Source organism: Chamaea fasciata, unplaced genomic scaffold (assembly GCF_029207755.1).
Source record: "Chamaea fasciata isolate MVZ Bird 193981 ecotype frontalis unplaced genomic scaffold, bChaFas1.0.hap1 SCAF_2, whole genome shotgun sequence".
Taxonomy (NCBI): Eukaryota; Metazoa; Chordata; class Aves; order Passeriformes; family Sylviidae; genus Chamaea; species Chamaea fasciata.
The window spans coordinates 36612106-36638356 of record NW_027094087.1 but is presented as its reverse complement, the minus strand read 5'-3'; the positions used below and the strand labels follow the sequence as shown (position 1 = coordinate 36638356).

General features: G+C 38.2%; 1 protein-coding gene across 2 annotated transcripts in view; it reads right to left on the bottom strand.

Annotated features, from left to right (window-relative positions):
- The window catches only part of FAT3 (FAT atypical cadherin 3), a 335343-nt gene that overhangs the window by 83692 nt on the left and 225400 nt on the right, over positions 1 to 26251 (bottom strand). Inside the window, exons 7-10 of one of the 2 annotated variants that reach the window (XM_066175676.1) lie at positions 24593 to 24803; positions 15190 to 15329; positions 5380 to 5655; positions 3633 to 3843 (exon numbers count right to left, since the gene is read on the bottom strand). In XM_066175676.1, the coding sequence (XP_066031773.1) occupies positions 3633 to 3843; positions 5380 to 5655; positions 15190 to 15329; positions 24593 to 24803 (838 nt within the window). Of the gene's footprint in view, positions 1 to 3632; positions 3844 to 5379; positions 5656 to 15189; positions 15330 to 24592; positions 24804 to 26251 lie in introns of those variants that run through there. The other variant, XM_066175677.1, reaches the window with a different exon arrangement.

Sequence of the window (26251 nt, the reverse complement as noted above, 5' to 3'; positions counted from 1 at the left end):
ATAACTTAAACCAGGAGCAACAAGCTGCATTTTTAAAGGCAGTTACTTAAAAAAAACTCCAAAAAAATCCTCAATGTAAAAGGATTCTAAAGGCCCTTCCAGCCTTTCTTCCTGCTAATTAGAGAGGTCAATAGATGGTATAGGTATTCAAAGCATCAGAAACTCAGGTGCTGCTACCTCTATCTTGATTCTCAGTACCAGCATCTGAGTGAGAACTGCATGTACATTACTCCTACTGAAGTAAGGAAAAGCATCCCTAAATTACAGAAATTAGTCAAATACATGTACACCTAAGGCAAAGAAATGAGATCAGAGGCTAACAAGCCAATTACATGACTAATGGATATCAACTCAGGCTCCTAATTGAATGGGATATTAAGAAACCATGCAGGAGATTACAGTAGTTCAAGATTCAAAGAACTGAATCTAAAAAGGTTAAAGTGGCATTTAGAAAAAATAAAACAGAGTAAATAGCATAGAAAAGAGATTCAAGAGTCTTGTGGCACAAAGGTTTATCATATCATCTCTGAGGAGGATGAATCCACATGAATGAGATTTAGCAGAAAATGTCATGAAATGCCTGTTACAACATGAAAGCACGGATATCGACTGTGTAAAGGTGAAAACAGTAAAGTTTGGATCAGAGAACTTTTTGAGGGCCTTTATTTCTTTCTGGTCTTTTTGCCCATCTCTTCTTCAGCAAGACAGATTCAAAACTTTCTGTATGTATTCTTACTGTGTAATTAGAGATCACTTTTAATTGACAATCCTTATTTTGTTCTTTTACTGTGTGCTTGCTTGAATTATAGGATGCTGCACATATATATGGCATATATAAGCACACAGACTCCTTCTGAATTTGATTCTAAATGTAAACAGCATATACTGAGTTACAGCAATTTCAGTCACTATACCACATCCCCTCTATTTTAATTCACATCTTAAAATCTAGAACTGTTTCCAATCTACAGTCAAGCATCCATCCAAGCCTGGGGGAGAAATATATCTCAGGTGATACACAACAGGCGTTTTTTTTATTAGTGATTGTTACAGGTGCTGTGAACAGAGTAATAAATATGTGAGTTGTAGCTGGAACACCAGATATGTGGAATCCTAAATGAAGTGAGGTAATGTGAACTATTTTTAAGATATGATTCATTATCTGTTGTATATTCTGGAGGCTAATTTAAGCTATATAACACTTTACATAGTTCAAAATCGGTAGTGGCTTTCTATTTTATATCCTTCCTTTCAGATCAGTAAAGTTTACTCTACTAGCTAAACCAAAAATTGTGCTATTCACCCAGGAGGTGAGATTCTTCCAGAAATACAAATTCTGATAAAAATCATCGTATCTGTCACATTTACAGACACTACAAATGCTGCTGCTGTTATTTTGTCAGTGCTTGCTAATACAAATAATTTTGAGCCACTGACTGCCTCCTGCAAGGCCAGAGCTGGTTCTTCTCCTTTAGGAATTTCTTAAGAAATTACACACAAACTACTTTCTTTACCAATTGCTCTCTTCAGAGCAATGTAAGATGAGGTGAGTAATTCCCCTGAATCAAAAGGCTGTGTACAACCTGAATTCTGCAGTTAAAATCAATATCCTCAACTGCACATTTTATGGATCATAGAAACTACTGCAGCAGAATACTGAATTTTGATGCATCCGAGATTGGGACATCTGTGGATAATGAAACTGGAGGAGTTTGAGCCTTAAAGTAAATGGAAGTTTGAGGTCTGGCATTGCAGAGAGAGCTCATGATGAAACAGAAACAGGCTGTAATGAAAAAGAGAGTCTCTAAAAATCATCTAATAGCTAAAGCATCTTTTCTAATCGTAATATTGTTGTGTATGCATCATGTATGATTCTATTATCAGTGTAATGGGAACTATACTCCTTAGAAGTCAGGATGCTCTTTACATTTTGGTGGCACCTCAAGATGATTGGGAACCCACAATAGTAATAAGGTGTCAAGAAAAATCTGGGAATAGTCTTGAAAAACATTGCCCCAGGAACCTGATCTAGTCTGCTCAGAATTTGTTCCATAAGGCACAGTGTTGTCCTGTCTGGGCACGTGTAGGATTGCCCCTAATTTCAGTTAAAGGCCACTGGAGAATACTGAGAAGTAACTGCTAAGACCAAACGCAGTGCATAAAGGAAATATTTGGTTTGGAGTGCTAACATCTTCCTCATTCTAAGTTCAACACTTTCAGCTGCAAAAGACTTCACCTTCTGGTTTGCTGAAGGTAATCTCCTTCCACAGAGCATACAATATAATGACAGAAAAAATGTTCCTTGGGTCTTCTCTAAACTTCAGGCTATATCATCTTAATTTAAGGTGGGAGCTTGAATCATATGAAGCTAAATCAGTATGAGATGCTGTAGATATTCTTGTTTCTTTAGTTATTCGTCATTTAGCCTGTTCCTAAGTGACATAAGCTATTCTAGCTAGTAACAAGTTTTTATCAGAATAGAGGGATAAATAATGATCCAGTAGGATCAGAGCCTAATGCTGGAAAAGGCTTGTGATCTGCCTAATATGGGTACAATCTGAAGTACCTGTGACTTCCTTTTACAGCATTGTAAGTTTCAAGTTTTGCTAGTATTACAGTGGAAAGATTCCTATTATGAATGAAACCCCCTAAGCAGAAATGAAACATTACAAAACTGTAAGGTTACAAATTTCTACTTCTTTCCCTTTTTCCAGGCATCTCTCTCTTATATATCTGTCAATGGTTTACCTTACAGATAATTCTTAATTTCAGATTCATGTCATCCAGAGAAACTTACATTTACTTGTATGTGTGTCAGAGATAATGCTAATGTTTTACTACTGTGCTGCTGCACCAGTAGAAGAATGCTTCTGCTGGTACAGATTATGTGCTGAATGTAAATATCCAGAGTTTAACAGCAAAAGCAATTTTCATCTGCTATCATCATGCTCTCTCTTAGGTTCAAGACACCTTGGGCCATTAAAATGCCGTGGCAGAAGTTTTAGCATCGCCCTGTTCTTAGTCTCTGTGCTCCTCTGGTCTGAATACTGGCAAAGGTATCAGGACATACCAGCTGTTGAGGCATTTTTTTATGGAGGATCCACTGTACACTAGTCTGACACCAGAACCATGAAAACAAGTCACTGGCTGCAGTTTTGAGTAACTATCTTCTGTGATGGCTTTGACCCAATGACTTAGAGGTTACAGGCTCTGTAGCCATCTGGTGAAAATGAATTAGTCACAGAATAACAGAATGGTTGGGCTGGAAAGGGACCACAGGAGAGCATCTGGTCCAACCTTCCTGCTAAAGCAGGTTCACCAAGAGCAGTATGCACAGGATCCTGTGGGGTTCTGAACATCTCCAGAGAAGGAGACTTCATAACCTCTCTTGGGCAACCTGTTCTAATATGAGTTTGGGTACAGTAAGTTCCAATGTAAGTTTTGGGTACAGGAACTCGGAAATAAAATTTTAAAAAAAGCAACAAAACAACAACAAGGTGTCTCTTTTGCCCATCTGTGTAAGAGGAAGTAAACCAAAGAAGCTGAATTCTGTGTCAAGACAGATCACCATCACATCATTGTTCTGTGCCTGGCATGATCCATGATACTTCATTTTTGGCCTCTGTCCTAACCTGCTTCAATAGTATAGATGAGCTCTGCATTTTCTCCTTTGTCTTTGTCTAGAGCCGTGACCTGCAGCACTGCTGATCCAACTGCTGCTGATTCAAACACTGAGGCTTCATACAATGGGCTGGTGAAGTAGGGACTGTGGTCATTGGAGTCTTCCACATTTATAATCACTCTGGCTAAGTTTCTTCTATAAGGGAATTCTTGATCTCGGACCTACAGAACAAGTGCACAAAACACAATTTGACAGTCATCTAGTAAAACTTCACAAATATTACTCATCTGAATGTGAATACTACTTTCAGTTCTATTTAATTCAAAGTAGCCAAAAAATCCATTTGTCCCAAAGAACTGTCTGAAATAAATTCACACATGGGATGGCAAATACTAAAATAAAGAAACAGGAAAGAGCTTAGTGACTTTTTTTTTTTTTCACTTGTGAAAAAATGCATTGCAACTAACCATCATGACATGAATTTTTGAAGTGGCAACCACATGAGATCTTGAATTTGGGCTGAGGTTTGCAAGAAATTTCTTTTGTTAAAATACTTGCTAAATAGTCATACCTTTATCTTGCCATTGCCTTCTTTACAACATATAGGCACGTCAGCCTAGTGCCTGTAGCTCCCAATGGACTATTTCATGATTATAAATGTAGATGATCATACCAACAGTAAACAGGGCAGGAATCACTTTATGAAGTGCTGGTAACTGCCAACAGAGGTGCAAGTTACCACACCTGTCTCAGCTCCATCCAAAATACCTCAGCACTGCTTCACTGATAATCCTGCCACCATTATCTCCCCAAAATTTTGGTTCTTCCTAAACAGAGGAAAAGACCTGTTGTATCAGGTGGAGATCAAAACCAACCACCAGGGAATTACCTTTCAGGCACGTGTTTCTGTGATTCAGTTTATAGCTATTTCTTAGTCTGCTTGCCAAAGGACTTGCAACATTTTACTCTGTGAGTGGAGACCACACTCAGCTGCTCCTTGCTGCACCTCATGACAACTTTTTGCTTCCTAGGGTGCCCTGCCAAAGCTGCCCCTGTACCCAACACACCATGAGCAGGTCCTTAGAAGGCCTCTGCTGCAGAAGTCTTAAGTGGTTAAATAAAACAGTGGACTAAAATGTTTAAACTAACACTTTTTTTATTCTTATTTTTTTATTTAAAAAAGTTATGTCCATGATATACAATCTCCACTTGAAAACAGACAGATTTATGTTCTGTAGTCTAGGCACACCTAGCAAAAATTGGTAATTAACTTTTTTCTGCATACTCAAAGATTTGGAAATGTAGATAAAAGAAAGCTATTTTGTATATCAACAGTTTATGTACTGAAATAAGTCCATAAAAGTAAGCTATAAATGAGGCTTGTATTCAGAAAGGCTGCAGCATTCTCCATGGCAAGAAAGCACTTATCTCCCTGTGAATAACTTCTCAAATAACTTTCAGCCTCACTTCAGAAACTCTGAAAATCACCTTGAGGCAGAGGACCAGATGCCAAGAGATTAAATAATTTCCTGCTTGCTCTCCCCTTGAGATAGAGAATCATATCGCATTCCATACAATGAATTCACAATAAAGTTTCCCAAAAAGCTGAAATAAAAACTGTGAAATAAATGCACAGCAGGGCAGGCAGGATTAAATTTGTGGCTATTTATTGCACCTTTGCTCAAGCAAGACTACTCTATGTGTGTACCTGAAGCAGGCATGACTGCAGCCAGGCCCAAGGAATATTGCATTCTTACCATGACATTAAGGATGTGCTTATCCTGAGCTTCGTGATCTAACCTCTCAGCCGTATAGAGAACCCCGGTGTTGGGATCAATCCGGAATTTTCTCATGCTGACTGTGTCGATGCTGCTGTGAATAGTGTAACTCAGCTTATGCTTTTCGTCTCTGTCTATGGCCTCAATTTGCAGAATTTCAGTATCAGGGAGGATGTCCTCTGAGATGGTGGCATCGTAACTTGGCTGAGAGAATTCTGGGCCATTATCATTGTTATCCAACACTTTGATAAGAACCTACAGTTAATAAAAAAAAAGAAATTTGATGTTATTAAAGTCTAGTAAGACTCCTGAATAAGCATCTGTAGAAATGCAATTTACTTTGAATGGCTGAAGATGTTATGCTGCTGCATGGTGGGACTGAGAAACATTTAATGTTAAATGCTTACTTTTCAGTTCAAAAGAAATAGGAAGGATTTGACTTTGGAAGTAAAATGTTCCTAACTGTAAGACCTACTCAGAGCCCGATAAAGAAGCCCATATTTTCAGTTTTATAGACTGGAAAATATTTCTAAAATGGTCATAAGGAAAGGTTTTGTCCTTCCTTGTAAATACCTTGGTTACAAGAGACTTCTAGAACTGTTATGTAACTTCCTTTTCTCTTCACTATTAATAAGGCTATAAAAAATCCTTCTCATGTTGCAGAAATATACTTTTTATATCATCAAGATTCAGCTGAATCCTGTGTTTTCTGCCCAGTATATCACATTGGGGCTTACTGGCAAAGTCAAATTGTGACAGCAGCAGAGCCTTCAAGTTGCTGTGACACCTCAGATTGCTCTTAGACCACCTGAGGTGGGCACAGGACACACAGCCTCACTGCCACACAAGCACACCCCACACAATCAGTATGTACCACCAAGGACAGCTGATTTCAGGGCACTGGTGACACAGAAGAATTTTTTTTTTTGTAACATTCTCGCTCTTCCTTTGCCAGTGATGGCTGTCTTTATTGCCAACTAATTCACTTCCCCCTCCAACACCAATTTGCCTCTTTTTGTTGCAATTTATGAATGGTAGAACACTAAAAATGTGAATGAATGAATGAATGAATGAATGAATGCTGTGCTCTTTGCTTCAAATCTGTCTTTAAAACTTCAGTATTGTTAAGGAAACTTGGAGAGGGGGAGAACAGGCCAGAGTGCTGCTCTTGCTGCCTATTACATGCATATTAATATATCAAACTGACTCGGATAAATAATAAGAATCACTATTTTCCAAGCTTTGCCTTTCACAAGTTACATTATACATGTGTCGCACTGATGACATTTTGTGAGTTTTGCCATTGGAGAAGTTATTTCCTGGGAAAAATGTGTTTTCCAGACTTTGTATGCTATAGATTGCTGTGGGCAGTGTGGCAGCAAAATCTTTGACAAAACTGTAATATTGAAAGCTGAAATCTTAAGAGCTGACTCTTTTTCAGTGCAAGAAACAAAAAGTATCTTTTCCAGAACATGCCTGTGAAAGCACACATCTAATTTTAAAGTAAGTAAAAAGGAAAAATCTTTTTATTCAAAGGTTTTGAAATAAGAAATAATCCAATTAATGACTTGGGAAAGGCCACACACAGGACTCTTTGGTCAGACTAGGAGTCCTGACCCATCACTCATGATATTTTCTCTGTTGCTTTGTTACTTGGCTCTTTTTTAAAGCAAGCATTTTATTACTTTGCTTGATCAAGCCCTGTTCACCCATACTTTCTTAACAAAAGAAAAATACAGCTATACTTTTACTGCAAGACTGCACAAACAGATGCTGGCCTCAGAGAGAAATGAAACTTTAGATTTCCATCATTTGTGGAAGGGTTTGCAGAATACATTACCAGAAGGAACATGAGCAGTTTTAAGAAGAAGTTGTAACAAACTAGCCTGGGAACTGTTCAAAAGACAGCTGAAATAAAATGCTCTTTAAGTTAAATGGCATAGGACTTGCATTCCATACAATTTTATTTTCACCAGATTATGGCATGCCAGAGTGTAGCAGGGTGAAGCCTATATTAAGTTATGCTTCAGTCCTGGACAGATAGCAATAAAATTAGGGGGAAATACACAATACTAGGCCTATAATAATGATGAAAAGGTACTTAGCTTTTATACTTTTATTGTTGTTGTAATATATCAAAGCATGTTTATTATCTGACTGAGGAAAAAACCCCAACCATATATGTCTTAAAAACACGTGAGGAAACTAGTTGTGACATATGGAAGAAGGCTCAAGGAGAAGATTAAAAACTTGAACTGCAATCTAATGGGTCACAGAACCAGTGTTGAACCACTTTTTTTAGTGTAAGGAAGAGACAGAGAAGCAATAGGAGTTGGAGATAACCAGTGTTTAATACTTATAGATATTTTCTTGAGCAATTTTGATACTCTCAGTCCTTGACAGGTACCATTATAACATGACTGGATTATTTTACTGCTGCACTGTTAACACAGATAATTTATTTTTCTTTTCATTCATGACCAGAAATTTTGTCATATATCATTTTAGACAGTCCAACAGAGAAGTAAAAACTTTTCAAATGGATTGAAAACACCAAGAGTGTTTGATTCTGCTGACGCTAGTACAGCACAACCCAACATGAACAAGTAAGCTTCCATGTGAGGGACAGGCTTGTATCTCTAAATTTATTTTTAAAATTGGTGTGTGCAAGCTGAAGCTGTTTGGAAGACAAAAAAATATATGTACAGAAGCCCACCAATAATCCTAATTATTGTTATTATTGTTATCTTATTATTACAGTAATCAGTCTTAAAAGTATTGCTACAGAAGTGACATGCTATTTGGTTTGCATGGTATATAATCACCCCAGAGCAGTGATTCACTTTCTATAATATGTAATGCATTTTGGGATCACTGGCAAACTGAGAAAGCAGAAGAGGGCATAAAGGTTTATCCATCCCAAGGCTTACAGCATGACTGTCCAAGCCACAGCTCCACGATTTTTGCATTCAGACTGCACAAACTGAACAGGGTGGGACTGGATCAACACTAGAGACCAAGGGTAAACCATGAGACTGAGGAAATTACAGCATGGATTCACATAGCAGTATTTCTTCCCACTGAAAAAAGTGTAAGTTATTGCCCTGACACACATATATATGGACATGATCGTCTTTGGGGAAGGTGAGGCATCGAGGGGAAAAATATAAAAAATTGAGGCCCTTATTCACTGTGATCATCAAACTTACAGCAAGCTATGCCCTTAAAATTGCTTTGATCATTGCAAAAAACCCCCTTATTTTTCCTTCACTTTCTTTTCTCTCTTTCACTTCACATCTACTGTAGGACTGATCAAGTGCCTGTTTAAGTGGCAGGCATCTTCCTCCCTAGAGATGCCAGTATTTTAAGGATTTGTCAAGTGATCCACATTGAAATACACATTATTTATTACATACTTTGCACTTCAACAGCTACTTCCATCTGGAGATGGAAGGCGGTGGGTTAGAGATGCTAATGAATAAAGAAGTCATTATTGATTCACAATTTCTTCTATTTAAGCAGTTAAGAGTATTTCTAATTTTTGTCAGCTGTCCCTCAAAATCCCCAAGAGTCAAATGTAATTTTAACATTTTTCTCCTTTAATAGAGGGGGGTGTATTTTCCTTGCAAAAAAAGAAAGTTAGGTTATATATGGGAATACTGATAATACAGAGCTCTGTTAAACCTATAAATGGAACTCTTTAATGTTCTTAAAAATTGAGCTATCTTGGGAGTTATTTGAAACAAAACCAGGTAAAAGAAAATGGAGTTTTATTCCCATTTTAAATAGGTATTTGTCTCTTAGTTCTTACAACATTTCTGAGGAGCAAGTGACTATCATCCCCATATTCTGCCCAGGAAAACAATGCCTTGCAGCAAGGCTACCAAAATCACAGGTGAAGTGCAGTGGTAAAGTTGGGTAAGGTGTTTATTTTTGAGCCACACCCCTTTTATTAGGTAGCCTTAAAATGCTATTCTTCCTGTGCAGATTTCCTGCTCCAGCAGGATAATGTCTAGCAAGATGTTACTTAAAAAGAAAGGAAAATCTGACACTGACATGAACAGCAGGCTCAAAGAAAACCTGATCCTACTAACATACATGAAGCTGAGTAAACTGAGTGCCACCAGATCACTAGTATGAGGAAAGTTTCTCAAATTCATTTAATGGCTGCCAACTTTAAGCATAAAATCTTGGTAGTATTGGCAAATTTCCCATTGACTTCAAAAGAGCCAGAAAAAGGGTCCTTGAAGTCTTATGCTTTAGCCAGCCGGTAGCACATCTTTCACCTCAAATCAAGTGCTACACTACTGAAGTGACTCTAAGACTCCCAGTGTCTGTGTAATTTAGTATTTTCTACATATTTATTCCCAAATGGAAGTTATGGCAAGAATGAGTTGTGTGGCATAAATATCCTTTATTACTGCTTAGGTGCCCGGTTGTTAAGCTGTGACAATACCCATTTGTGTAGAATCAAAGCCAGGCTCTAAAAGTTTCCCAACACATCTCCAAAAGGTGACAAATGGAAATGTTTACTATTTGCTGGGTGCTAAATAGGGATTCCTCTTTGCTGACAACTGTTCAAGACTACTGACTGAACTACTTTTCACTGACAAACATTAGCTGCAAGTCTTTTTTTCCACGCTCATAAAGCCAACATGCAGCAAACCAGTCCCTGCCTGGTTCTTCTTGAAAGCCCATATCTTTTCCAGTGCATTGTGGGCTTCAGAAAGGCAAGCTTGCCTCTTTCTGTGTCTATTGTGTGGAGCCTAATTTATAGTCTGAACAAGCACTTCGCTATAAAAGATTTGCTTCTCCCTGCTCACTTCCTATTTCCCACAGTTAAAGCAAGTTACAAATAAAGGAATCACGGGCCTCCAAGATTACAAATTAGGCAAAGTAACACTCAGAGCATTAGCAAAGACTTTGTAGTCAAAATGGTAAGTGAAAGGCCTAGAGAAATACAATCAGATCAAAACAGGACAAAACTTAATGCAGGAAGTCTCTCCAAAGCTGTTTTTAATGTTGCCCACAACAAATACCTTTGGTTTAGGCACAGACATATTTGAGTGAAAACTGGGTAACTGCCAGCAGCTGCTTTACAGACATTAGAAGCTAGAAGAATCTGCTTGGCTAATTGCTTGGTCTGGGCACTGTGTTGTAGTACAACCTATTAAGTGCCTGAATTATTTAAACTCAGGTTACACTTCTGTGCAGGTTTTGAAACCTATTTTGATTTAATACTGCTTTCAATAGTTTTACCACATAGCTTTATTTTCACCTTCCTGACAAGTTTTTCTTTCCTCCAAACCCCAACTTTAACATAAAAATTCAGTTTCCTTACCAATCTCAGTTGCCAGTTATTCATACTTTACTGTGTTCTTTGTGTTATGTTAAAATTGAAAGAAAATCCTTGCTTCACAGGCAAGGCAGTGCTGAGATTACTGGATGTGATAGAAAAAAAAAATCAAGGATTGGATTGGTTACAGTTTGGAGGAAATGTTCAACAGAGCAAATGCAAAAAACTGAATTGAATCCCCATGTCTCTGCCCTAGAAGAATGCACAGCCCAGAATTGTTTCTGGCAGGCTCTAATGTCTTATCTATGTTTTGGACATGGTCCTCTAAGAAGAGCTTTTCACCATTCATTTAAGAGAACCACCCTCACTCAGGGTGACTGATCAGCTCCTCTTAAAAAAAATGTTGTAAAGAAAAGGTGATCTCTGAAAGGTGAGACAGAAACTCAGAGTTAAAAGTCAATCCTCAGCACAAGAATAAATTAAATTCCAAAACGTTCTGCAAGGAGACACAGAAAGGGGCAATGAGCAATATCTTCTGTCTGCTCTTCCAGTCTGGTTGGCTCCAGCAGAAGGTACTGTAAGCGAGCATGTATTGATCTGCAAGAACTTTTCAGAGGGAATTGCACGTTACCCTCTGAGTGCCTATTCTACTGAGAAATAGGTGGTTTTGCAATAAGTGAAACTGAGGAGCTTTTTGCCTGCTAGCTTGGAAGAACAGCTTTATGCTCTAACATGTATTTTCTAAAGCAGTTATGATGATGAGAAACAAGGAGAGGGTAGGAAAATAAGGGGTAAAACCATCTTTTTCACATAGTAACATCACTCCAGAGGCTGTTCTTAGAAAAATATAATTATCTGCTAGGACAACAATCTCAGTAAAACTGAAACATTATAATAACTTATATGGTAGTTCAATGATTCCCCCCTGTACTGTTCAATGATTCCCCTCTGCTTCTCTGGGTATTTTTGCAAAATTCAAGAGTATGCACTACGAGCAAATAAATGCTATTCTATTCCTCTGTTGCGCCTGTATGCAAAAGATCAGGAGTTGTTAAGTAAAAAAAGGGGTTTGGGATAAACCTGACTCGTGACCGTGAGAAATTGTAATGTTTCAGAGTCAAAATCGTGGCAGAAGTAGGCATTTAGATGCCATTAAAATGGTTCTTTGCGGGGAGAGACCTCTCTCTACTCAAGCAAGGGCACAAGACCCTTTTGCAGCCCAAAGGGAGGTGATGGCTGTGGCAGGGAGCAGAGTCACTCCACAGAGCTGCTGTCCCAGCTCTCTCTCCAGCACATGGGATACAGAAACCCCAACCCCTCTGCAAGGCCAAGAGCTCACTCGGCAGCTGCAGGAGTTGTGTTTCGTGGGAATTGAGAGCAAACGTATGCCTTCAGCCTTTAATAAATAACCCCGTGGCCTCAAGCAATGATGGATAAAAGAAAGGGAAAAAGCAAAAGCTCTCCCTGGCTAAGTCAGGAGACTTAGTCATTCTAGAAGTTAATCACCGTGACTGAAGTTTTATACCCACACTTCAAATATATAAATCAAACAAGTCAACATTTCTTTGTATTTTTTCTCCTCCATCCCTTCCCATCCCAACTGCTGCCTGGATGGTTTGGGCTTAGATGGATGGGCAGCATGGTGAGCGGCAGTGGCTCAACAAGTCCTGGCACTTTGGTTCTCACTTTGGAGACTGCATTTCTTTTGGAAACCTTGATCATGCCCAAAACAAGTAGGCTTTTGGTTACACAGAAAGTTTTAAATTTTTTTTACTTTTTGTTAATGCTGCTTATGTTCTTTTTGCCTCTTTTCACAACAATGAACCATTATTACAACAGATGTAACTTTTAAATCAAAATTATTTCCTTCCTCTCATGGTACAGTAATGAACCGTGTGCAGAGTAAGGCATGAAGGAAGTGAACAGTTCATCGGAGTTTAAGGCATGCAGGAACATTGCTGAAGAAACTTCAGCAAGTCCATGCCAGGGATCATGTTACCCAAACAAAAATCTTTGGCATTTTTATGCAGTATTTTACCACCTCCAACTGACCAGGAAGAGATAAAGGAAAACAGCTGGGGTGGAAAAAAAAGGAAGAGTGTTCTGTTGCACATGGTGATCATCAGCTGTTTCATAATAAACTGTCATACTTTGAGAAGGCCTTTAAATTATTTTATTGTTTTCAAGGGGATGCATTTATAATATTGCTTTCTATCTGCTTTGTCTTCCACCATAACTTCCTGCAGCTACAGTTAAAAATGCAGGTGGCACTGTGAACATAGAACAAAATACTTAAAACGCTGGTTTTGTCAAAACTCAGAATAAGGCCACTGGGAGTTATCAGTAAATGATCTATTCTATGACATTCTTTAATTAAACCTATCAGTTTTACATTTTAAAATTATTTTTCTAAAAGGAAATTAAGATGAGGATGGTAGTCAAACGCTCCAAAGTATAGCCAAAAATACAGTAGGAAAGTTTTGCAAAATGGAGCAATAAATAGGAAGGCCGCAATTCTGGCAGTTTTCAGATCGCAATCTCTTTTGAAATCTCTGGTGTGAAGACCAAAAGAAACACATGTTCAGATGTCCTGGACACAATTAAATAATTAAACAGTATCCACACAGAGAGAAAAACATGGGGCAGGGAAGGGTCTGTACCCACCAGTGATTATTATTAATGCTATACTGTTGCAATCTGAAACTATCTTACATTCCTAAATGGGTCACATCACTGTTAAAAAGAATGCTCAGGCTTCTTTTAGAATGCAACAGCTTTACTGAAATATGTTTTTACCATATGTTTTAATTAAAAATGTAGGGGTTTCATCCAACTAGGTTTTGAGGACTGTTATATAGGTCAATTTATTAAATCAAAAGCAGCAGAAACAATAAACACAATATCCACAAGAAGAGAAATTACTTTAATCCAACATGTTTGAAATTCCCTAAGCTTTTTAATATTTTTTTGGCTGAAATGTTTGCAAGAAAGAAAAAAGGTCACATTAGGTATTCAACACCATCTGAAATGTGGACTAAGAGTGTAGCCAAGATTGAAAAACACAGCATAACAAAAAAAAATATTACTCAAGAGTTGAAGAAAATGCCTTATGGAAAGGGAATATAAAGAGGTCAGTCATTCTCTTTTGTTCGTCTACTGGAAGAATGGGAGGTGATTTGAGTATTGTGAATGCCTTCCTGGGAAGAAAATAGTGGGTTTTAAAGAGTTCCTTAATTGAGCAGAGAAAGGCATAACAGGGAACATGGGCCAGATATAATCAAGCTTAAAATAAGGGATGTTTTTAGCAGAGATGCAATTAATTCTGAAACTAGCAGGAAAAACAGTGGATTTCCTACCACCTAACTTACTATCAAATGTTGCTTTCTTACCAAGGGTGGATTATTTGGAGAAAACATCAGACATTTTAGTGCAAGGTTATAAACAGCATATATAAACAGGAATTCAGATTGAGAAAGCACTCAATGATTTAACAGTTTCTCAGGAAACTGGTGCTGTGACTCAGTGAATACAGATTTTCATCCAAAGTGTCTGAGCAAAAAGGCAAGGTACAACAGAAGCATCTGCATGTGCATGCATATATGTAAACATAAAAAATGTTCAGGCTTTCCTTCTGCATTACAAAGAAGGAAATAACACCACAAAGGTATTTTTTTCATTTACACTTGGGCAGTAACTCAGATCTGGAATTTCAGGCCCTAAGTAATCTACAGCCAACAACTCCATATCAAAGGATTTTGCTGTTTGAGGTCTTCCTGGTGCCACTTGCACCTCAGAGTCCCTGTCCTTGTGCCATGACCCAAATCCAGACTGGTTCCCACTGAGCACATACCTAGGCTCTGTGTCAGGGTCCCTCCTACAAAGATGTGTCAGAGCCAGCATTGTCCCAGCCCATCCCATTTATCTGACCCAACTTTTAAGGCAAAGAGCCTGATAAGCAAGCCTGGTTCAGTGAGGCTGCTTTGCAGAAGACAGTGTAATCACAGGCAGTGACACTAAAGGAGGGATTCTTTGAATTTTAAGTTTTGCCTCTGAACAATTTCTTTTCTGAACAATTGATCTTGTGTCCCACATTTGGGTCTTTGGAGGATGAGAGGTATAAACTCCATTTAACACAATCAATAGCAATATTCCCCAACACCACGGAAGCACTATTGTATTTTGGACCATTATGGACTGACACAATTGTCAAAATCTAGGCTTTGCTGCCTGTGATAGGGACTCCCTCAGCTGGAGGAAGGCAAATTACTTTCATGTGAGCAGGAAGAGAACAAAAGGAGAAATAACGCTTTGAAACATTCAACAGCCGATTCTTTACAGCCAGATGGAAAGGCTCTGAAAAATATCCCCTCCATTAGTTATTGGTGGTCTCAAAGGATGAAACTTCACTTGAGTGGAAAAATTATTAATTTTTATAGCATATACATTCCAGTAACAAATGAGCAACTTGCCAAGAAAGGAATGTGATATTCTACCTGAGTTGTGGCAATGTTTGTTCCATCGGTGACCTCCACAGTCATATTATACATTGACCTCTGCTCTGCATCCAAGGGCTTTGCAATGACAATGCTGCCCATTCCCTTCTCCACGTCGAAAGAACTATCGTAATTCCCTCCTAATTGTTGCACAAAAATACAATCAAATTAGCCATCTCTTGAAAACTTCCATTGCAAGTATTTCTTAAAAAGTGGGCATATCTGTTTAGTGTCATCCATCTTAATGGCCTCTCTTAGCATACACAGTACGTCTAGTGATATTTCTTTGTTCGTAACTCATTTATATTTCAAAGCACAGTTTTGTATACTGAAAAGGAGACATCATTAAAATGCATTGCCAAAAAGAAAGAATAAAAATCTAGTAGTACATTTAAGTAAACTATAGCCGAATCTATAAAAAGAATCAAATGGCTATAAGCCCCTAAGGTGTGTGCCCTTGTAGTTTGAATAACAAACAAGAATAATTATCTTTTTGTATTAAAGTCATTTCAGGAGGGTCTTATTCTACAAATTTTACTTTCAGGAAATCATTACTGATCCTTCTGGGTGCAAATATCATCATCTGAGTTTTTAAAAATTACAATCATAATATATTTAAAAAATGCAAATAAGGACTTTTTACATCAATACCAAGGACAATGATAATTACTGGCGGCAAAGGTCAAATCCTGCCAGTCTTTTAGGAATTATTCAAATACATCTGACAGGATACACCTAAATTCTTTTCAATACAAAAAATACAACCTAAATTTTTTTCAACACAAAAACAAAACAAAACAAAACAAACCCACCCTCACAAAGCACTGTTCTAATACTAACATCCCCTATTCCTGTCACACACAGAATGAAGCAGCAGTGGGAAAACCCTCCTGAGTGCTGAGTGAAAGAAAGAAAAGAAAAAATCTATTAATAAATAAAAGAAGGCTATAAATAATATAATCCCAAACATAATTTCAGATTGAAAGGTTACAAGATTTGTCAGCCACAGCTATAGTTTATAAATTTGAACCACTCATGATTTTCAAAAGCAAAGCACACACTCCCTGCTGATAAGCTGTTTTCTTACTCACTCATCTATGAAGTGTAATTTAGTATTAGTTGAGTCTGAAATTTTTGGAGGCTAGGGACAGGGAGAGGTGGGACTCAACACTGCTGACAGACAAACTCTTAAGGTATATTCACGACACAGCAATTCAATGCCAACCTAGCTCTACAGAGATGAAAAGCCTTTCAAACCCCACTGGTTACAAGACTTGTGTAACAGCTGCTGAAACCTCTTGAGATGAGGTCCATAGGTAAAAAAAAATCCATCCCATTGACTTAACTCTGGTGAAATATATATAAAGAGAGATATATGTGAATGGCTCGAAGTGTCACAAAATGGCTCTTGAAATTTTAGGGTTAGGGACTGAGTAGAGAAGAGGAGAGTCTTCCATGCTCTCATGTATGCATGCATGATTTGCTGACCAGGAACTGACATTATTCTCAGAAGCAGTCATGCACTTAGTGAGAGAAGATTTTGGCACTTGAAAGAGTTGAAGATTAAGAGGAAACACAGCAAAATCACAGCCCCTGAGTTCCTCAATGTGAAGAACCCTCACTTCTACTTTTTGCACAGGTTATTGCAAGGCGGAAGAAAGGGCAAGGAGGAAGAAGCACTACTCTGACCATTTTCGCCTTGAAAGACATTCAAGGATGGGTAGAAAAAATGGGAGGAAAAATAAGAATGCAGGTGACTGCTGCAGAGGAAAGGCAGTATTGGTGAACTTCCTGCCACTGAAATGATCCAAATGTAGCAATTTCAGATGTGCCATCAGACTTCCACATGCTGAATAGATGTATGTACATATATACAGTCTAAGCCTAATAGATTTGAAGAAGCTGTAGTTTTCCAGGAAAACACTGCCACTGGATCTGTTGTCATTTATGGCGGATAGAAACATTGCTTATTCCTTACCCTCATTCTGTCAGCTGTATTTAAGCAATAGCAAGGCATTTGGACATTTATTATACCTTTGGTGCCCTTTTAATTTTTTTTTTAAAGTTAGTCTGGAAGAAAAAGTTTCTCTCTCCCAATTAATGTTTTAAATTGATTTACTTGAGAAAAATTGCACCATGAAAACCTCCTTTGAAGAAAAGAGCTTGAGATTCATGCAAGAAAATCTCAGCTGAAATGAAACTAGCCTTGGGACAGCAGGCACTTTACAAAGAGAATGTTTCATACTGATAACCATGAAAACAAAGTGCAATTCTATACTTTGAGATGCTTAATAACCATCTTAATGAGCAATCAAAAATTACATGCTATCAACTGGCACACACTTCCAAAAAAACCCTGCCTTTAAAACTTCCAAGAAGTAACATGGAAGGATTAGCAATAAATGTTTTAAATGACCTTCTGCTGGCTCGGAGCTGGGTTTTCAGGGCACCACATAGTCTACTTACTGCAAATAAACTAACTTCTTCAAACCATTTCCATTAAGTGAAGTATATTCTTCCCAAAAAGAGGAAGTAAATCCATCATGTGAATTTCTATACATTATTCGCATCTTCCAAAATGGTCCAGTGACAAACAAATTAATCTTGGTTGCCAGCCACCCCAGCCTACACCTGTAACTAACCAGGCAATGCAGTTCATTTTACACTGAATCATCTTCTATTAAACAAGGCAGAAATTGCATCAAACACTGAGGCAGAGATGGATCAGAGAACATCCTGCAGTGAGATTTGTGATTATAATCTATTTTGGAGTGAAACTCTGAATTATTCATGATTCAGTCTTCTACATTTTAGCAGACCATGGTCAGATGAAGAACCATGCAGATGGATGAACTTCTGGGAATACTGCCTCTCACATGCAGTACTAGAGGCAGTCTGCAAATGGTTTGTCTGCTCCTAGGCCTCCGTATACACTCCAAACAGGTCCTCATATGATAAATGCTTCTGAAGCAGCACTAAGCACTGAAGAATTAATGAATTGCATTAAAATGCTATAAAATTTAAACATTAAGAGTCTTAAAGATGTTTTAAGTCCATGCAAGGCCTACTGAAGCATCCACCACAATCATTTTAGAAAGACGGGTGCTGGAGTTGCATACAGAGAGAGGTATTGTTGTGTAAAAGCAAACGGGAATCTTCTCTTCAAAACTCTTGCAGCTGGGAACTCCACATGAAACCACTTCGTTCTGAAGGTTCCCATGTAGAGGTTGGAGGGCTGAGGCCCTAGGAGGTGACAGCTGAGAAGGTGTTGGCTTCTGGGGTACTGGAGGCTGTTTTTGAAAGCCTGACGCTGTGTCTGTAACAACCCTTTGGAAGTGAGCTTGTCTGCTGTGCCGTAAGCTCCCACAGATCAGTTTTAACAATTTTACTATTGTCCATTTAACAGTTTCTTTGATCACAATCTTCAGATGAAAGAGAGCTAAGGATGATGACATTTTGTTCAGCTGCTCAGTTTTACTAATGTGAATTTTCATTACTTATTCCACTTTCCAGCATTCGGCACATGCTTTCATTTTTATTGTCTTCTAAACCCTGCTTTCAGATACAAGATACGTAGAAGCTGTCTTTGCTAATGTGCTTGCAATTGCATTAGGAAAGAAATATTCCAAATGAAGATAATACATTGTGAGTTCCTCAGGCACTTTGGGAAAATCAGTGACAAAGAAAGCAAGATGATTGAACTGACAATTTGGCTAGACAGGTTGTCCTGAGAAAGCATTTTAATACTGAATAACCCCAGAGAGATGTGGATTAGCTGTTGTCTGTGGTATCATTTCAGGCTAAAGTGTAATGCTGATACATCTTCAATACAGTTTAAAGAGTTCCCTTAAAATAATCTGATTAGACTGAAGCACTTTGAATATGATTTTATGCAAAGTCCACATCCACTTTAAATGCCATCTTTGGATGAGAAGAGTTATCATGTTGGAATAATAAAAATTCATGTAGAAGGTACTTTTTCTCTCTAATTGATTGTTAAGATTCCCAAAGTCACCTAGGAGATAGTTGCATCTACACTTTGGACCCCTAAAGTTAAGTGAGATGATTTCCACCCTTACTTTCCTGAGGTTGATCTTAATGCTTTTGCATAACCCCTGGAAGGCATTAATTTTTAGAACCAGTAATTTTTAAAACTAGTAATTTTTATGTGGTCTAAAAGTGTATTACAGTTTATATAGGATTTTCCAATTCCAGCTGTGATCAGTACAGCTGTAGAAACAGATCCTGGTGCAAAAGATCTTATTAGCTGGCCCTCACTACAACCTTCTAGAACAGCCTTTATTTTAATTTCAATATATGGTATAGTACAGTTAGGAAGGAGATCTCAAGAAATTGAACTGAGACACCTCTGAGCCAACAGACTCTAAGCTGTATACTTGGTATAGAGTTGGTTACATTTTCTGTCTGAATCCAGACTGTTACCTGCATTCTTAGCTTATTTCTTGGCTTCATAGTCACTGTGAACAATTTTTCTTCTGACAAAAGTCCTGTATACTTTGGAGAGAATTAATTTTCCTTCTTATAAAACAGATACCTAAAAACCTCCAAACCACTGAAACCACTTGCAAGGCTTACAAGAAAGATGCAATGGACAGGCCAAGGAAAATTTGAACTATCAAAAGAGATTTCTGGGGTCAGCTTGAGAATTTGCCTAAGGCAAGACACAATCCAGATCTTGCATTCCCACAGGATGTGGGTCTGCATCTCTGTCCCCATCTAATTTCAGTGCTGGGGTTTTTAATTTTCAAACATATTCTTCTTATATTGCATTTTTCTGCAAGCAGTTAATTTTTTTGGTAGGGCTTTTCCTAGATGTGGTTCCTTTTTGATAAGATGGTGAGCCTCCCCATGTTCCTATTAGTTGCTGATACACACTTTAGGATGGGATCAAGCTGCTGGGAAAAATAATTTTCTCCTCTGAGAAGAAAACATGTCAGCAGATCTGGAGGATTTGTAGGCAAATGAGTCCCATATGAGGACCTTTTTCCACATTTTCCAGTGGGACGATCAAAAAGGCTGGGATTGAATACCAGCTCAGAAATATCTGAAGACTGTAGAGAATCAGACTTGTTCAGTCTTAGATGCAAAGATGGATCACACTGAGCTCTGAAGATCATCCCCAATTCAAACACTGCTAAAACCTGGCAGGAGTCTTCCTTCACTGGTAGACAGCAAACAGCACACAATGTTCAAACTTAATAGAGCCACAATATATGGATATACTCACACAAGTCTCATTTGGCCCACCATGCCATGATGGAAAAATGAAGAAGAGAAATATGGGAGATTATCTGATTTAGAGAACAGTCCTCTAAACCACATTTTGTCAGTGCAGAGAAGATTCTTACTTGTCTTGTCCCTAAAAAGCTGACAGCAGTGAACAGGGATGATAAACTGAGCGAATTGCTACAATTCTCACATTGCTCGAAGAGAATCAGAGCAAAACACAGGAAACTAATTCACCCTGAAACTCAGAGGTGAGGCTGAAGTACCTCTAGGATTTTCAGAAAAAGAAGCGAAGCCAAAATTTTCATTTCTTTTGTTTTCAAAGAAGATGAAATAAACTTAATGACTGTCTCAAGAAATAAAAATTCAACTACAGATTTTTTAAAATCATAACATAATAAATATTAGTAAAATGACAGGCAAATATTCATTCTTTTATGTACTTCATCATACTAAGAAGAAAGCAATGTAGACTGAATTTTAGATAAAACTACTGTAAAGAGAGTCAAAGCCTTGAGTTTGCTGCTTAGAAGCTGAAAGCAAAGGCATAAAAAACAAGAAAGAAATCAGGAGGGTATTTTAGATATTTCTCAGAGAAGATTATTCAAAGAAGGCTAGGAAGCTACATGTTTTTGACATTAATGAAAACTTGCAGCATTATGAATTAAATGGACGATTAACTAAAATTAATAGATATTAAAATTATTGGCATTTAAGCACGCTTGGTAAAATGTTCTGATGTGCTTTCAAAGCTTGGCTGCTGTTATAAAGGCACAGGCTGGAGGAGGAAGCAAAGATAGAGGGAGGACTGTTTGGGGAACCAGAGAGATGTTGTGCAACATGCTACTTAAGCAAAAACTAGCACCATGCAGCTTAGCTCCAGTGTTAAAGTAGTCATCCCATTCCCATCAGGAACAAAGGAAAAACCAGAAAGGGCTCAATTTACCTGGTACAAATAAAGATCTCTGACTTATCTTGGAGTTCCCATTGAAAATTAGCTTCTTATTGGTGACTGAATAAATTCAATACAACTGATACAACTTACACTTATGTCTTTCACATTGTGGGATCTGCATGAATTGAGAATGGCATTGAATGCAGTCTGAAAACAGAAACCGGTATGATATCTCAACTATTCCAAATTAAAGAAACAAACAATCATGCAAGTATCCTGTTCTTCTCTAGTCCATCAGTGGAAGATAACCTTCCTGCCTGCATGGCATCTTCCTCTCTTACAGCTGATTAACTCAAGAACGTAAACAGCTACCTAACGTATATATAATTAAGGTGCAAAGTTAGGCAGACAGAACACGTCATAGCCGAACTTCATCTGCTCTCCCTTTTTTTTTTTTTTTTTTTTCAGCTGGGAGAAAGTGCATGTTATGCATTAAAAAAGAGATCCTCTGGAATTCCAATGCCCATTTAGTTTGAAAAGGTCATAAAGATAAAGGTCAAGCTGCAAACTCTATATTAAACCATGCCTCTACATAAGCCTTCAGGGGTTTTGTTGACATTACTGTGAACTATGCACAGAGGTACAGAATCACGAAATACCAGATGGAGCAGGATCAGGTCTGATTTTACAGCAGCACAGAAACCAATCTCTGGCATCAGCAGTTGCATACAGCTTTCTATATCTGACAATTAACTTCTACAAATATCCCACATTTCTCATTGGGCTTTTCTGCACTAGACCTCAATGTTGATGATATCAAAGAACAAATTTAAAAATGTGGGGTTTGACACTGGCTAAAGGCAGCAATGGTAATCTAAATACAAAATGTTCTGTCTGTAAAACTCTCAGGATGGGTTTTGTCTTTGCTCCTTGCATGCTGAGTGCCTGGAACAATAGGATCTTCTGCATGCCCAGGATTGTTGGCCATTCCTGTTGCAGAAATGGGTGCTGTTGGTAGTACTATTACTCGTAACAGCAGCAATATTTAATGAAAACATTCATATGGTAGCAGATCCAAACTGGATGGTCAGGGTCACCGATTTCTCATTAAATCTAGCAAAGCTCTGTCTCAGTGACCTCTGCAGTGATGCAGCACATTACAACTTCTGAAGCTACAGCCTACAGGGAAACCATTAGAATTGTTTAAATAGGGAAAATCTTCTAAACCATTTGAACTAGTTTAGGCACAAAGGCCACATTAAATGACAGAGGCTAAAATTTCCTATGTTCTCCCTATCATCTCTGTTTGGTAGGCAAAAAAAATCAAATATCATTATAAGGTGTTGCTTGATTGAAAGTGACTCTAATAATGAAAAAGAATGTAGCAGAAGAGCAGGAACTTCCCTCAGGGCAGCATTTTAATGAGAGTTGGTCAAGTTGCCATGGAAAGGACGAAAAGAAGTCTAGCAAAAGGTTCAAAGAGGAAAAAACCTGTCAATAACATCAAAAAAGATGGATTTGTTCTGGGAGGAAAGGGTCAGTGAGGAAGGGAATGGAAATGTAAACATTAGCTAATAAACTGCATGTAGCATACTGAAGCAACCAAGGAAATGGCAGGAAAACTGTAGGAAACATATGCTGTCCTCCCCCAGGGACCAGCAGGAACCCCAGAACATGGTAGTAGCTTTGGGTTTAATTTCAATATGATTGGCACATCAGAAACCGTGCTACAAATCCAGAGAGGAAATGGTGCTGCTTCTGTCTTTCATCTGCACAAACTGGCAATAAAAGGTGGCTGAAAATGACTCCGACAGACCCTTTCTCCTGTGGTCCCTGTCCTTCCTTTTGGCTAAACCCATTTGCAAATAACTATGCTGAAATGGAAGCCAGGCTCAATCCCTGCAAATAAAGACTGCTGATGCACACTTTCCGCTAAGTCCATGGCAAAGGCTTTTTGTTTCTCTAATCTTTCATATAGCATTTGCTTTATAACCCTTCATTTAAATAACTACACTTTGTGCAGATGCACTGTTTTACATCCAAAGGTATGCTAACATTACGTACAAGCATCTGCAAATATTAAGAAGCACAATAATTTTCCAGGGGAAATTCTCACTTTTGAGATGTTAAATGAGTTATTTTAAATGATATTAACTGAATCAGCAGCAGAAATGGGGAAGAAATGCTGAGGAACATTGACTCCCATTTCTCTGCTTCAACCAAGCAAGACCCTTTGCTCCCTGTCATTTTGGCAGTTAATGGCATTTCCCCATGATTTTAAGACTTCTGTGGCTTCTCCTCCTTTTTACTAAGGATGCTTCTCCCTCCCTATTTTTATAAGCAATTCTATGTAAGGCAATTTTGTGGTTGAAATCTCACATCAAAACACATTTCTCTGTTTCAGCTTGCATTCAAGACAAACTTTTGGTGGCTCCATTTGTAACCCATATGTTGAGGCATCCCATTCTGTTTCACAGTTAAATGGATGGCACTGGACTGTGAAAAGTTTGAATTAATTATTTGTGATAAACTGTGGAAAATCCGTGAATAAAATGATAATAATTGGACACAAATATGGTAAAAGCTGTCATAGAAAGAAATGCAGCACATCCATGTGTCGCATCGCATCCTGTCACAGGCACTTATGAAAGATGTAATATAAATTGTCTCAAAAAACTTGCAAAAAATAAAAGGCAGCCTGGATAGTTGTATTTTAGCAAATGTGTTTGCACTAAGGGTACCTTCTGTTGAACAGTTCTGCCCACAAGCTGTCTGTAGAATATAGAACATCTCTCGAGCATGCTTGCCACCTTGAAGCAGGGCAGTCGGAAGCAGAAAAAAAAGAACAGAATGCAGAAAAAAAGGTGAAGAAAGAGAGAAATGAAGGACAGCAAGTCTAAGTACCATAAATACATTTAGAAATGAGATTAGCAAAGTATGACAATAGAATTTAAATGACAGACAACATTAAGATTGCAGTAAATAACATAGTATGAAAAAAAAACAATTCAGCCATACAGCGCTTTTTTGAAGCTTAGCTAAGGAATCATAACAAAAGCAGGAATATTATTATTACTGTTATCACTATATTAAAACAGCATTTTCATTTCATCATTAGGAAAAGGGATTTAACTGGGGGGTGGGGGGGGGGGGAGGAGGGGAGACAGTTTCATGGTTAGTTTTCTTGCGCTCAAAACCACACAGCCAGATAGATGGTTTGCTTCTGGGGCGTCCTCCTTGCACCACTGGCTCCCAACTTACCAACGATATCGAACCAGAGGGGGATGTTAGAGGGCTGCACAGACAGCAGCCCCACTATCTCTGTCACTTTGTCGCTCTCCATGACGGTGAAGTTGTAAAAGGCTTCATCGAAAGTCAGGGGCACGGGCGAGGGCGCCGGCTTTTTTATCCACTCAATATGGAGACGCGCAGTTGAAGATTTTTGGGGCCGGCCATTGTCCACTGCTTTTATCTGGCAGGCACAAAGAAAAGAGGGCTCAGGCTGAGCATCCCAGCTTGGCATCTCACACCCAATTCTACTGCAGTGCGATGACTGCTTGGAAAACAGCCTTTGTAATCCTATATGTAAAATTCCATGAGAAAGGAAAAAGATAAGCACTTATTTCTCAGTTCTCACTTTTTTTTTCTTTTCTTTTCTTTTCTCTTTTTTTTTTTTTTTTTTTTTTTTTTTTTTTGCATAATGCTTTGACTTTTCTCTGAAAAAGCTGATTTCAAACTGAAATGTTTGGTTTAAGAAATGCTGGTGTGAGGACTCTTGCAGATGGCAATTCAGAAAATCCCCACACAAATCCTCCTCTCCAGAACCAGCTTCCCCCTCTGATTTCATCTCGCACCCAGCTCCCTCTTGCAGCAAAGCTGGGAGCTTTGTAATGACCCTATGTGAGACCATGCATTTGCAAAACATGCTCACCCAGAGAATGTTTGACTGCTTTCAAGTGGCAAGTTTTCTGCTGCAGATAAATACTCCTTTTATTGCCTTCCTTGGGATCTTTAACTGAATTAAATAAGTTTCAAGTAATTTTCCTCATTCTCCATAATGAATATAATTTAAAAATTTGCCATATTTTCTTTTCTTTCTCTTGTCAGTCATGTTTATTAAAAGCTGCTTTGATGGGTGCTAATTCTTATTATTATAAAGTTCTCTAGAAAGATGGATAGACTTGATATTTGTGTGGCATGCTTAATGGATTTAGCATAGCAAAGGCAAGATTAGCAGCAACAAACACTGGGCCCAAGAAAAGGCCAAATGCAGGTTTCAAAATGGGTGCTTTGGTGGATAACATCAATGTTAACCAGAGGGCCTTTTTTTAAAAAAAAGGTAATGTTTCTGGCTGTATAGGACCACTGGTGTAAATAAGATGTTATAATATCTTTTAAAAATGGGATTTTTTTTTTTCTGAAATACCATGTCCTATTTCTTCCTTTGGAAATGTGTTAAGTGGGTTTGATGCTAACACTTGTCACCCTGCTCCATTCCAGGCAGGCAAACCCTTTGTGAAAAGATGCTGAGGGTGTGATGAGCAGTTTCTAGGCAGAAAATCTTCAGTTGTTGCAGTATAAGAAGGCTCAGATCTCAAACACGACTTTGAGCTTGCCAGAGGGAAAAGTACTCACTCAAATGAAGGCTGCCCTACTCTGATTCCTAGGTACTTCTCAACACTTTGTTATTTACTCCTTTTCCAACATTATGAAGGCAACCCACTTCTGTATGATACATCATTTTTTGTTGTCAGACCATGGACCACTGACATTTTTATTTCAACTTTTTAACTACAACTTGTGGACTTATTTCTGTGGATGAAGAGTGCACATTCCAGTGCACACATTCCATATACGGCTTTATATCAACTCAACCATATTTATTCTCCCTTTCTTTCACTTTCACTATATGGTTACAGT